At 40.8% G+C, this 14,327-nt stretch overlaps 2 protein-coding genes across 4 annotated transcripts in view; one reads left to right on the top strand and one right to left on the bottom strand.

The window, feature by feature from the left end:
* The window catches only part of KHDRBS2 (KH RNA binding domain containing, signal transduction associated 2), a 432,530-nt gene that overhangs the window by 35,689 nt on the left and 382,514 nt on the right, over positions 1–14,327 (bottom strand). For all 3 annotated transcript variants that reach the window (XM_081187087.1, XM_081187085.1, XM_081187086.1), the window contains exons 7-8: positions 12,123–12,205; positions 178–236 (exon numbers count right to left, since the gene is read on the bottom strand). In XM_081187087.1, the coding sequence (XP_081043213.1) occupies positions 178–236; positions 12,123–12,205 (142 nt within the window). The remainder of the gene's footprint in view (positions 1–177; positions 237–12,122; positions 12,206–14,327) is intronic.
* Positions 1–14,327, top strand: part of LOC308583290 (uncharacterized protein) — a gene marked incomplete at its 3' end in the record, with an annotated part of 69,998 nt that overhangs the window by 27,646 nt on the left and 28,025 nt on the right. The window lies entirely within an intron of this gene.

Consider the following 14,327-nt stretch of genomic DNA (forward strand, 5'->3'; position numbering starts at 1 on the left):
CTGCTCAGTTTCCTGGCTTCAGTCCCACAAGTCACATTTTACCTCAGAATGACATAAATCAGCTTAGTCTGGCCTCTATAAAAGCCGGAGAGGGAGAATGTACAAGTAATTTTAGGTTGTCACTGAGTGATTGGTTTTCTGACTTCACACTTTTACCAAAAATAGAACAGGCCTTACCGTAGCTGTCATAAGCATCTTCACTTGTTCCATGACCATAGTCATAATATTCAGGCAGACTGCAATAGATTGACAGCAAGTAAAGTTATTGGCACAGGAAAGCTTCAAACACAAGAAAATATAAGTTTATGTTGGTCCTTAAAAAAATAAATTAAAAAATAAATCTAGACAAGCAACCACTAACTCAATATTTAAGGAGGAAAACCTGAAAGGAAAAATCAGTGAAGGAAAAAGGCAACATACAGTAGAATGCATTGTTCATTTTAACCCCCAACCCACCGATAAAAGTAACCCTGAATGGCAGTGGTTTTGAAGATTTGACTGTGAACGTGCAGAAGGAATTACAGCTTGCTATAAAAAATGCCTATGCAACCAGTTCTTTGATCACAGTTAACTAGAACTAAACATTTTAATGATACACCTCCCACATTTAAAACATTGTGATTATTGGAATGAACCAGCAGGAATGTTTGTTTTGACTTGCAGTGGCTTCAGCTCTGTTCTTGTCAAAATGTATGTATGTGCTGTCATTGGGAACAGGCAGGTTAGATCCTCAAATGATAAGAGACAGAGGAGAAACAAAGCTCACTCAGTCAATTTCCTTGTGTTGCAGCAGTACTATCATAACCACGTTTTCCTAACAAAGCATCCTTCATGCTTTTGAAAGATCAGTAACATCATGCCAGAACAGATGTGTCAACACGGCCAATGATAATTTTAGAGGGAGGGGAAAAAGCCTCTGGTATCACATCTGCAGGAAAGCAGGAAACCAGCAGACCAGTGTCATGGGCAACATGAATCTCCCAACACTGGCATCACTGCAGCTTACCTGGACATGGCCAGGGCAGGGCAGTGTTGAGATCAGGGCTGCATGGACACACCAATGGGAACACACAGATCTGCGCAGCTCTGACCTTGCCACTGCACTGCCCCTGGCCCATTTAGGTAAGCTGCAACAAATGTAAAGTTGAGGGGCATTTTCTGCTGCCTGCTGCCAGTAGGAGAACTGCTTGGGTGGAGCTGGGACTTGCATCACAAGACAGCCCCCCCCCCCAACCTGTGGTGCTCCTTTCTGCTAATGGAGGTTGGTGGAAAGGAGATTGCACACCATCTAAACCCCACCCTCAGCTATCCATACAGTGGGGTTGGGATTTCAATGTAAGAATAATTTCTCATGTCATTCTGACTCTTGGCTAATCCACCATTTTAAGACTTTCCTCTTCAAAAACAATCAAACCACTATGGCAGGCATAGGCAAACTCAGCCCTCCAGATGTTTTGAGACTACAATTCCCATCACCCCTGACCACCGGTCCTGTTAGCTAGGGATGATGGGAGTTGTAGTCTCAAAGCATCTGGAGGGCCGAGTTTGCCTATGCCTGCACTATGGGTTCTAGTAACAAACGAGTTCTCCTCCAGAATTCACTGCTGGAATCTGAGCATTTCCAGGATATGGAGGCAACTGTTCATTAATGCATGCCACTTTAAATACAGCTGAATATATGAAGCTATCTATTACTTATATTTATTAGAATAATATTCTTGTCTAATTTCTTAGACAAGAGCTTTGATAAGTGAATTGCATTTCAAGCATCTTGAGCCAGCACAGATAGTTTTCTATGACTGCTTTAAGGTGGCATCAGAAGACAAATCTCAACTAATTCATGTTTTGTACAAGTGTAGTACATCTCAGCAATTATCAAATGAAATCAGCATAAGCAAAGCTTTGCTGTTTACAAATTTATATATATATCCTATAATTTCGCAAGTTTCGTGTTCATGCATCCAAGAAAGCCAGGTTTCCTTGGCAGTTGGGAAACAAGGCACTGTTCTCTATGATTAGCATTCATTAGCCTGAAAATAAAGTAAAGCACATTTCTGAGAGCTCAGGTTCCTAGCCTGAAAGCACATATAAGATGAACTCATTATCAGCCAGGCATATTTCCCCTAGCATACACTACATTATACTTTAGCCTTTAGCTTCAGGGCAGCCTGATCTTGTACTGCCAGCAATGGCTGTCTCCGCCTCTGTACATTAACTCCAACATCACATTGCTGGTTAGAGAGGGAAAGCCGCCTGGGGGGGGGGGGAACTAAACACTCCTGCAAACCCCATACTTTCATTCTGATCCCAGATTGAGGGTAGCTAGAATGGGGCAACCTGTCTCTGATGCCCCCACTTAATTCCAAAACCACGAGGAAGAAAGATGCTAATGCCCACTGGTATGATGAAGGTTGCTGGAGGGATTCCTTACCTCCCCATCTGAGGCTGGAGAACATATTTAGTATGGGTGAATTTGGAGCAAAACCAAGTTTGGCAGCTGTAGGGCTATGGAGTTGGGGAAATAAATGCAATTCCCCATTTGCATGCCCTGCAGCCTATAAAGCACGACTGGTCTTGGGCTAGCTGTGTAATAAAAATTGTGGTGTTGAGTAGGCCTGTGTATAAAAAGTATTGTTACAAGTTTGGGGTGTTAAACTGTGTGTCAGATCCCTCTAATCCAGCAAGTGTTAGAATTTGATCAGGGCTTCTAATTTGATCAGAGTAGGTGGGTTAGTCTCCTGGTGATTCAGGGGGATTAAGGGGTTTATCTGGTAAATGTGTGGGGCCTCCTCTCTCAATAGGCAAATCCAGAGTTTGGATTAGAGTTCATTTGCTGTGATGTGACCTAGAAGTAAAGCCAGCAAGCTGGAAGGAGAGTCAGAGCGGTGTTTGAGAGCAACGTTTGATTTCTATTTGAATCCAAGGCTGTAGCAATGGGAGAAACAAAACCCTTTGGGGGCACTGATGCTGTGAACCCCTCCATCACAGGCTCAGGTTGTATATATGTGCAAATATACAATATATATTACATATATCCTAAAGACACCACAGTCTCCGCTGTGCCGCATTTCCAAAAGTAAACACAAACCCTGGGGAAGTACCTGGAATCTCGCACCGATTGGAGGGGCATGCAACAGTGTTTTGGGACTACAACTCCCACCATCCCTAGCTAACAGGACCAGTGGTCAGGGATGATGGGACTTGTAGTCCCAAAACAGCCAGAGGGCCAAGTTTAGCCATGCCTGATTTAGGTTCTTTCCTTTTTTTGCAGTCCTCAAATGGGTTAGCTGCAGGGCTTTTTTTCAGAGGTAACTCACAAGAACTCAATTCTGGCACCTCTCAAGTGGGCACCATTGTCATTCTAAGAGAATGAGGGCGGTGCTCATAGTGAGTTCCAACACCTCTTTTTCTAGAAAAATAGCATTAGCTTAATGAAAGGATGGGGTGGCTGTTATGATGATGATGATGGTGGTGGTGGTGGTGTATATATAGCACTTCATCAAAAGATCTCAGGTTGGTCCCCATACATGTTATTTTATGAGTTTTTATTTATTGCTGATACAGCTATTGCTACACCTTATACATTACAATCAATCAGCTGTTCCGTGCTGTTGAAATAAATTGGGAATGTGTTTAGTATACAAAAACTGTGTTTCGTAAGCAAGCAGCAGCGGGGGGAGGGGATTAGGATCTTAAAGTAGAGCTTCAATAAATCTTGTATGAACTGTCAGAGTTAAAAATGCATTTCACGTAAGACACTTCCAAAAGTCAAAGAGCAACCGTTCTTCACGAAAGATTGGATTTATGATTAGCAAAAATGGTTGGCTTAGGAACTCTGGTGTGCATTTTTACAGTGATTAGAATGTGGCTTCTAAGATGAAACTTGGGATTCTATCTTATGCTAGTTTTAAAGAATGAATTAATAAATAAATAATAATAATTCAGGAATATTCCGTTCCTGCTGCAGGAGAGATATAAGGCTGAGCATCTCCCCTACTGTCATTATTTACTGGCTCATAATCTGAGACCTTCTTTGGAAGCAATAATTATTTGCCCTTATTATTTTGGTTGCATTCACTGCTTCACCTTTAGTAAGGGAGTCTTAGAACAGGATACTCATAATGTGTTGGAATCAATATTAATTATGAAAACGAAAGCTCTCTTAGCTGCTAATAGGCCTGCCTTATCTCAGCAAAACATGAGCTTCCACTTTTTAGAAAGTCTTACATACCTACAGTATTATGGGGGATTTGTATGTAAATGTGAATAGGCTACAATGCCCTCAGGTAATCCTCTAGTGAGTACTCTTTAATTAACTTTCCATGGAAATGTTGCCTCAAGGGATTCAAATGCTTGGAGACACAAATCTCACCCAATTGAGATAAATGTATTTGGCTAACCTTCAAATTTTCAAATGGTATATCAATTATAATGATAGCTGTTTGCCCAGTTAAATATTCTTATTGAAAAATGTTAAAATCTCGGCTAAAAAATGGAATCTCTGAGCTAGAGTTTATACCCCGCAATCTTCTAGAATGGTGTAATTTACCACAACCTAGCTAAGCTGATTTGATAAATGTAAACGTTTTGTTGTTGTAGGGCTCCTTACAAGTACGTCCTCCTACCTCTACCTTGCAATCAGAGAAGTTGGCTCAATTCCTGTTGCCTGAACAAGCTGGCTTGCTTCCAGAATGAACTACATGGATACCTATTTGCGCACAAAGCCGTATTTGTTGCTCCTGCAAGGTTTGGTTTCAACCAAGAAAGTGCAATATCCATGTGCAAAGTGGCTTTCCATCACCAATGAATAACCACAGCCAACCCAAACACACCTGGGATTAGAAAGAGGGGTTTCCGGATCACTGTGTGTGACAGGCTGTCTAGACCAGCAAAACTACTATTGGGCTAAATATTTCAGACTGGTCCTCATTATTCACATCACTGCTCTTTCGGTCCTCCCCAGGAGGACATTTGACAAATTGGCCTCCCCAATTTCACCATTCTTGAATTTTGGGTGAAGTTTTAATGTTGTTTCGTGTTATTTTAAAATAATTGGCAGAAGCAATGGGTTTGGCTATATTTCATCCAGTCCTCTTCTTTAAACCCACTGATTCCTTCATGCACCAATATGAAAGGGAGATAGTTTCATTCAACAATAAGTGAGCTGAAATTTCTCCGAACAGTTCCCCCCTAAGAAAAACTCTTGGGAAATTTATCCTCCCCTCAATCATATTTGGTAAAATAGTCTCCACCCACCCATCCCTAAATAGTGTGGATAACTGGGAAGCATTCCAAGTCAGCCATAAAAAGCATCTATGAGGAGAGAGAACTGGGAGAAAAACAGAAAGCACATTGCCACTTCAGTTCTCCTCCCATGAGACCACATCTGCTTGAAAATTCAGGTTCTACCACTTCATACTTTATATGAATTAGCTGCAGACCTAGGTTTAAAGCAGGGGTTGTTTCAGGATTCTAGGTGGGCGGTAGGGGGTTCTATGGCACAAGCTGAATCTTCCTTCCATTGAGCACTGGTGGGTGGTAAGGAAATTCTACCATCAAGAAAGATGGTAAGAAAGGTTGACTACCCCTGGTTTAAAGAAATAGTCTTCCACCATCACGTCACTTGAGGCATAATGTCATGGAGAAGGGCTCTAACATAGCCTTCTTCAACGCATGCTACTTTAGATGTTCAGGATTTCCCCACCCTTTGGGAAAGCATTCAAAACATGTGCTAATTCACCTGCAGTGGAGATGTTACGTTCCAGGATCACGATTTCCTGGAAATCATATGGAATCGGCCTTGAGTTCCATGATGGAAGAAAGGCAGGATGTAAAATGTATATAAATAAATCCCTGCCACTGGATTATTGCTTGACAAGAGAGGCTCTGAACTCCTGCTCAAACCCGAGTCTCAGCATTTCTCAATTTAAAGTAATAATAAAGTACTGTTTGTATCTTCTACTTTGTCTGATGGACATTTTCTTTCCCCCTGTACCTGAATCATCAGGGTAACATTATCTAGAGAAACAGGGCCTCATTTTTGCTTTCAATTATTCTTCAGCAGAATCCTATGCCTTTTTGCTAGGAAGCAAGGGCCATTGAGCTCCATGGGACTTACTCCAGGTACATGTGCACAGGATTGCAGTCTTAATATAGCAAGATACAGAGAGGCCTGTATGCTTGCTAAATCACAAATGGACATAAGCATACTTCAAAGCCACATGAAATGGATAGGTGTAATAAGCCATCTGCTCAGACAAGGGCCAAAAGCCACAGAGAGAGGAGGAAGATGATGGAATGCAGTGGAACGGAATTACAGAACAGGAGAAAATACTTAAGATATTCTCTTTTTGAGACTATCAGATACAACACTGGAGATCCATAGTGGAAATAAGTATTTCAAGAACCTTAGAGGGCATAAGTGATTTATAGGAGAGAGAAAAAACTTTCTTATCTACTTCAGGGGTAGTGTATTTGATACACACTTGTGCTCATTGAATCAAATAAATGAGAGGTGGCATTTCAAAACAGTTTTGGATGATGAATGCTGTAAGTGGATTGCTGTGAAGACCCATAAAATGTCATCTTTTAGGCCTGCTAACTTGATTCATTCAATAGTCTCAAAATAAAATATGAGGGAATCTTTATTTATGAACACTGAGATATGAGCACAAAACCCAAAATGAAATACAGCTGTGTGCAAATACTGTGCATACAGCTCAAAACTGGGGAAGTATACAATAGAGAAAAATAACAGGAAGGGTGGTGTGTTACCAGACTATATAGTGATTGTTCCATCTATTGCCTATATACAGGTTTTGAAATCTTAAAATATTAGGCTTAAAACTGTCACCTCTCTGTTGCCTTTGAAACCCAGGCCAGTCTTTGGCTGAGCAGCTATAACATCATCCTGCAATTGAGTCAGGATATTGTGATGGCAGCTAGGTTTGCCATCCTGTGCACACTTATCAGAAAGCAAGTCCCTTTACCTGGGCCCACAATGTCTTATCGCTGGGGAATGAGAATGGGTCAAGAAGGAGAGATGCTTTTTGCAGAATCCAGAGCTGAGATGCTGAAGGAAGAAGGGACAGAGAAGGCAAGAAGCTGAGAAGTGGAGAGATGAAGAGACGATGGGGTAGCAAAGACATTTCCCCTGAGCAAAGGCAGCGAGGCTGGGGGCAGAGCTTCTGAGGTGCTGCAGCAGGTGCCACAACTACAGCATTCAAAAGGAAGGCGAGAGGCAGGGGGCGGGACTTTGACATCATGTGTGGCGCCACGATCCGCCACTGCCATGAGGGGAAAAGCATGGCAGAGAAACATGGGGATGAGGAAAGGAGAAGTCCAAGTGGAAGCTTCACATAATACCTAAGGAAGGAAGGGCCATGTGGTGTTTGTGAGAAGGAAGTGGAAAAGCAAGGCGCTTCTTAAGACGGGGGAACGTGAAGCCAAAGCAGCAGGGAGAGGTTATCGAGACGGTAAGCGCCAGAATGGATTTTAAATACTGATTTGATTTCAGCATCCTGAAACCAATTTTAAAAATACATTTATTGGACTAATGGTAGAATTAGGTAATACTACACTTTTGCTAGAATAGCTCATTTTGCCTCCGTTTATTTAAATGTATTCAAGGAATTGTATATCTTAAGGTTACCAGATATTTTTCAATGAAACCGGGGACACTTTTCAACTTCAATGGATTTTGTATGGGGACTGATTTGTAAATTCGGGGACTGTCTCTGGGAAATGGGGACTTTTGGTAACCTTAGTATATCTACACAATTTAGTGTAAGAGGGGAAATGTATTGTGTGCTAGTTACAGATAATATACAACTTGGTGTTAAGGAAGTTCACTTGCAAATGTTACTGTGAAAGTGTAAATGACAATGTGCTTCTTTTTGATTGCTCCGGAGATGTCATACTAACAAATTAAATCTCTCTTAGTCTTCTGTGCCATTTGCCTAATAAGCTTGGCTTCCAGTTTAAGAATTGGTATAACAATAAGGACTGCAACATCTCCAGAAAGAAAATTATATGAAAATTAAAGCTGACATTTTAAAATGTTATAAAGTCTTGAGTAATGTTTAGCTGATTTATGAAGTCAGTTCAGCCATTACTACTAATAGTCATAGCATATTCTTATGGTAGGCTTTTTACGTGTGAAAATTCCAGCCATTCCAAATGCCCCAAATAATGCAAATGAATCTGATATTCACTGCTGCTGAATGGATTCCCAAGGACCCTCTGCGAGGAGAAAAATACAGCTATGTTGTCTGCTTAAAGAACAAAGGTGTTTAGGAACAAACACTTTCATTAACTAGATTGTAAGGGTTGCATTCAATGTAGAGGCAAAGCTGATCGTCCCATCAGCCAAAGGATTTCTCTTTGCAGAACAGAACAATTTCCTTTCGTCCTCCCCCTAAATATGTTTTGAGGGTTCAACAAACCTTCCAGAGCAGATTGAGGGATGGTACGTGGTGTTCATGGGGGTGACATCCCCTTTACTAGCGCTTATCTTTGCGTTAGCAGGAAAAAATTGTTGAATACCACCCAGGATCCTGATCACAAAGGGGCTTACACTAAACTGGAAGCTGAGCTTACTGGACCAAGAGGGATTTAACTTATTAGCATGACTTCTCTAGAGCGATCTGAAAGACAAAGGCTGCATTCAGACAGCATTTCACTCCATTTTCCATACATTTCCTTAACCTGATAATTTCCCATGTTTTACGTAATCTTTCACATGATGTAAAAGTCACTTCTGGAAATGTAGCAGACTCTAGTGGAAGTTTAGTGCTCATTTCCATGTTAATTGCTTCCATTTGCAACCCTGTTAACCTGGAAAACTGCAGGAGTTTTGCACTGTAATTTCCCTGAAGGTTTCATGCCGTTGCTGCTCACTTGATGAAATTTGGGGCGGTCTCCTGGCATTTGGGGGGGGGGGAGTGTGCATATCACAGGGAGAACAGAAGCACATATGTTCATAGAGAGTGGTGGTGTTGGCATGTCCAGTGACACCCACTGGGGTGAATAAAAGTTAGTGTGACATGGTGGGATAGCAATTAAAAAAACCACACAGTGTCACAATACAACAGGAACTGCAGTGTAAAAGGGATGTCAGAAACCAGGAACATAAGTGCTAGCATTAAAAGAAGGATAATTAATGTCATAATGCCCACATCTAAATGAACCCAAAAATGCATGTTGCCATTAATATTGTCACAGAAGCAAGATGACATTGCTTCGAATACTTTCACAGCAGCAGGAACTTTCTCAGTACCAAGTTGTAGATTATCTGTAACTATACACAATACAATCTGATTCCTCCCCCGGCACAAAACTCTGTAAATATAAGATGCCTTGCTTATGTTTGAATAAAGAGGCAAAGTCAAACATTCTTGCTAAAGAATGTACCATCTCATTCTACAATTAGTCTATTTTTTAAAAAACACACACACTTTTTTTTAAAAAAAAGGAGCACAAAAATCACGTTTACCAATAGAAGAAATAATGTAGCAAGGTTAATATAAAAATATTTTGGGTTATGTCTAATGAAATTGTACTAGTCACGTTGGGATTTCTGCTTGCACAATAGAATTCCCCTCTCCTCTCTTCTTCCACATACGTGTTGCAGGGAGTTGGGGGAAACCCAGAACATATTTGGTGGGAGGGTTTAAGGAAGGAAGGAGAGGGAGTGAAATTTCCATTGTACAGGAAGAAGACCTTGCATGAACGGAACACTCTCATTGAATACAACCCTATACCTTGTGGGTTTTTTATCTATTGCTGTGCTAATGATTGTTTTAATTGCTTTGTATTTCACTTGGTTTATATTTTAATTGTACTTTTGTAAGCCACCCTGGAATCTTGTTCTAATGAGGGGTGTTAAATGACTATTTCAAACAAACAAATCCTGCCATGCTGTTATCATATCAGGAAAAATTGCACCTGCCAAAATTCTCCTTTCTGTACAACTGCAAAAGCCCATGTTTCATTATAAATCTGGCAATCCTAGTTAATTCTAGAAGCAATTTTGTTGTGGATTGAAATGAAAGTTATTTTGGACTTCAGTTGAACAAAGCAGTGAGTGAAAGATTCCTGTTGTCTCAGTAAAGGCTTTAAACCTCTTAAGAAATGAAGACATGCAGCATAACAATCTAGTAGATGGCAGGGAAATAATAACAGGATAGAAGTAGAATAACTAGGGAGAAAATCCCTTCAACTCAATAACTGATTGTAAATTCAATCTCAATGGATGGCTGCTGTCTTGAGTCTTCCAATAAAACTGAATTATTAAATCAACATGATTCAGTTTTGCTGAGAATATTACTGCAAGCATTATACAGCAAGCTATTACATAGTTTTTAATATGTGATTTTGAGAACTACTGGAGAGAGAGCATTCCATATGAGCAGGAACCTGAGGCAAGAAGTTAATGGAATAAACAGGTAGCAATATGCCATTGATATTGGGGGACCAGCCACACAATCATTCAAGGGAATGATTGTGCAGACAGCTTGCCAGGCTTGAAATCCCTATTCCTATTTCAACATACAATCTTGGGTTCCTTTGTTTCTTCCAGTGCAATCATTATGTTGTGAATTGCCCTGTGATCTTCAGATAAAGGGTGGTATTATTATTATTATTATTATTATTATTATTATTATTATTATTATTATTACTTTGCTTTGGCCTTCCTGCCTTCCTTCAGCTCCTCACCACCTTCTCTTTTATTGTGTCATAAAATCAGCAGCAGTGATTTTAAGGAGTTTTATGCTCTGATGAGTAGGCAGTCACTGTGGCAAAATATGCTGAACAGCTGATGTCAGGATTCAGCTCCTGCAGCTGCTTCTGCAATTATCACTTCAGCCACTCTAGCATCTGATCTGCGCTAGGGTTTCAGAGCACTTGGTGGGAGTTGCAGTTGTGGGCTAGACCCCAAAGCTTCTCTGCTTTAAGACCTTTTGGAACACAGTGTGTGGAGCAGCATTTACCATGTTTTGGGACTGCTGACTCCTGTAGTCAGCTATGCCTCACTGCCTCACCTCGGTTTGCCTTGTAAGCAAGCTATGTCCTGGTTTCTTTGTTATTTCTTAACTTTGCAGTTGATTCTCAGCTAGCTTTAGGGCAGAGTTTTCCAAAACCAACATGATGACTCAAAACGCATGGAGGGCTAACTTTTTAGATCTTACACAACAGAGGTGGTTTCACAGTTCAAAGAGAAAAAGAGGCATAGCTGACAAAATGACCTGTGACCCTATTATTCTTGTGCACACTTTACATCTTCTGCCTTTATTTCCATAAAAGAGGGGAATGCAATACACAAAAACAATTATTCAACCCATCCTTTTCAGGAGCCTTCTCATATGCCTTACCTAGAAAGCCTTTGGCTTTTGGATTCATCCTTGAGTGGTGAACTCACAGGTTCAGCCTCTCTACCTCCTTCAACTCTGACTTGACTCATCAACTCATGACTTTTGCTTGCCTTGCTTTGTTCTACACCCAGAGTCCTGGTTCAGAGTTTTTATTCCATGTGCCACCTTGAGCCTTTGTCTTAGAACTGATTCTCATTGTATTATTGATCCTGATCTTATTTGTGATCTTTGAGTGTTTTCCTGTACTAGAAATTGAGCCCTGGGCATGATGCTGTGTATCTGGGCATGATGCTGTGTATCTGCCATGGTTTAGGTCCATAGTTTGGAACACATATTGATTAGACACAGTATCTTTTAAACTATGTACTTCATGTTAAATCATTATTGCTCTTAGTTTTTCCTTGAGGCTAGACTGGTGCCATCCAGTCTAGAGAAGAAATATTAGATGGGATGGGATTGTGAGTCGGGGGCACAGGGAAGGAGGGGAACACTTGAGAAAGAGAACTTCCCTCCACTTTCGTTTTGGGGAGGATTCTGCTGTTCAGTCTCCACCTTCATTACACTACTCACTGGGTAACAGTCGGTATACCTGGTAAATTTAACATTCCTTGAGGATCTTTTATGGTGTTTTTAGACACCATACATTGAGATTTGGTTTTAGCAGTAGCTCCTGGCAGAGTTAGGGATTAGAACAGATATTAAAGGAAATCTATAAGTAGCTTATCCATAAATTAGTTTGTTGGTGCTTACCTCTGTGTTTGTGCGGTATAGCTATTATCATAGGCCTCATAAATTGGTTCGTCGTATTCACCCCCATATCCATCATCATATCCCTATAATAAAACACAAATTTGTAATTTAGAAGGTCAGTAAGTTATAAATAGTATTAGCCTAAAACAGAATTTTTAGAATATTATATACCTAACAGGCAGCACATTACACACACACACACACACACACACACACACGCACACAAGAAACCTGAAAGAGTGTGTGTGGTATATATGCATGAATATATATATATATGAATGAATAATTTCAGACCTGTTTTTATTTATCACCATAATGAAGTTTGTATTGTAAGAAAAAGGTGCTAATAAAACTCATTGTTTTTTCTGGAATTCAATATACAAATGCTTTTCTAAATATCTGCTAGTGAATAATAGCCACAGAAATGAACAAATGATTGCAAGGCTATATTGATCTCATTACCCCATTAAGAAGGTCATTATGGAGCATAAAACATACCATTCAGTTCTTTTTCAGAAAATGTGGTTTAACTTTAAGGAGAAAGCCACAGATAATAATTATAAATAACCGTTGTAATGAATGCCTTTTAACTTCCTTGAGCATTCATTCATTCATTCATCCATCCCTGCTTCGATCTCCTCTGCCACAGCAACTAGCAGTGTGCATGGAAACACAGTGAAGGCATGATAAAATGACCCTTTCAAAGCAGCTATTCACCAGCCAGGTGAGATCAGATAAAGGAGCTGCTTTAGCAGCAAATTACTGAACACGATTTGTACTTTCAGGGTTCAGCTCTGCCTAGACCTAGGGTTTCCCTCGAAGAGGAGTAAGGGGAGCAGGACCCTCCAGCAGATCTCTGCACAGGAGCAGCTGGTGGGGAGAAGTGGTGGCATGCACCTGGCCTCCCAGCAGCAGCTGCATTGCTACCACTTAACAGAAGGGAGAGGCAATGGGGAAGTTGGTGCTGTGTGGCTACATCAGCGGGAGCAAGTGGGTTGGCTCCACCAGTGCACCTACACAGCACTGACCTGCCTGCCATCTCACCCCTCTCAGTAAGTGGTAGCAGCAGCACAACTGGGAGATGACCTGTGAGCTGCTGCCCCTCTCTACTGGGCATTCCTGGCTCCAGCCTCCTCATCCCAGAACGCAGCTTCTATCTGAGTTGCTTGTCTCTTGAGCTTCCTGTCACCAGGGTCACAGCAGCAGAGGGCATGGCAAGACAGATGGGAGTTTCAAGGTTGCCAGCAAAGTGCCAAGCTAGCTGCATGTGCGGCTGCCCAGGAGGGGAGAAAAGCCTGAATCAACAGCCTGGCTGATAGCCCAGAATAGGTGAACCTTCAGCTCCTATATAAGCTCTCAGTCTGAGCTGCTTCAACAACTTCCTTAGAGTTCCAAGTTTCACACTCCAGTGCAAAAATGGGGAAAATACCTAGATTTCAATGAAATGAGTACCAGATTTCAGAAGAGAATTCTGGTTGGGGGGGGGGTGAGCTATCTATTTGGATTGATTCCAGAATTATCCCAGAAAAAATATATAGAAAATCATAAAAATGTCCTGAGCTAGTCTGAGGGGTTTGCCTTGGGCCATTTGGGATTGTTCACATGTGGAAATGAGACTTGGAGAAAAAAACACAGAAGAGATACTTCGTGAACCGCCCATTAGATAGAATGCAATTAAACACAGAGAGACTTTAATTTTTAACCATTGACTTTTTGAGTACTATTGTACAAGGATGAAATGTGCGGCATTTGAGAATACAAGATCATTTAGTGATATTTTGCAGAAAGCACTGGAAGCACATTAAAAAGGTTAGGAAAATTAAACGCTTATTTCAAACAGCTCTGGAATGGTAAAATAACTTTCTATTAACTTTCCTATTGCAAGTGTCTACTTCTGCAAGTTGCTATGCTTTCATATGAGAATCACAGATGAGGTGCAGAAACAAGTTCAATGTGGGAAAGCACTGAGAGTTCATGACAAAAAAAGCTTCTTGAAATTGTATATTATTACTATATTACTACTACTAACTTTGCACTTCTATGCTAACAGATGCCAGCACTGCAAAATATAGCAACTGGCAAATGGGCATCACACAAAAGTGGGTTTCTTCCCCAGACTCTGCATTCCACTCTACTTGCCTTCCTATTTTAACATTAAGAAATTCTAAAACAAATTTCAGAATTTAGATATACTGCATATTTTTT

Source organism: Podarcis bocagei, assembly GCF_964188305.1.
Source record: "Podarcis bocagei genome assembly, chromosome: 3".
In the NCBI taxonomy this organism is placed as follows: domain Eukaryota; kingdom Metazoa; phylum Chordata; class Lepidosauria; order Squamata; family Lacertidae; genus Podarcis; species Podarcis bocagei.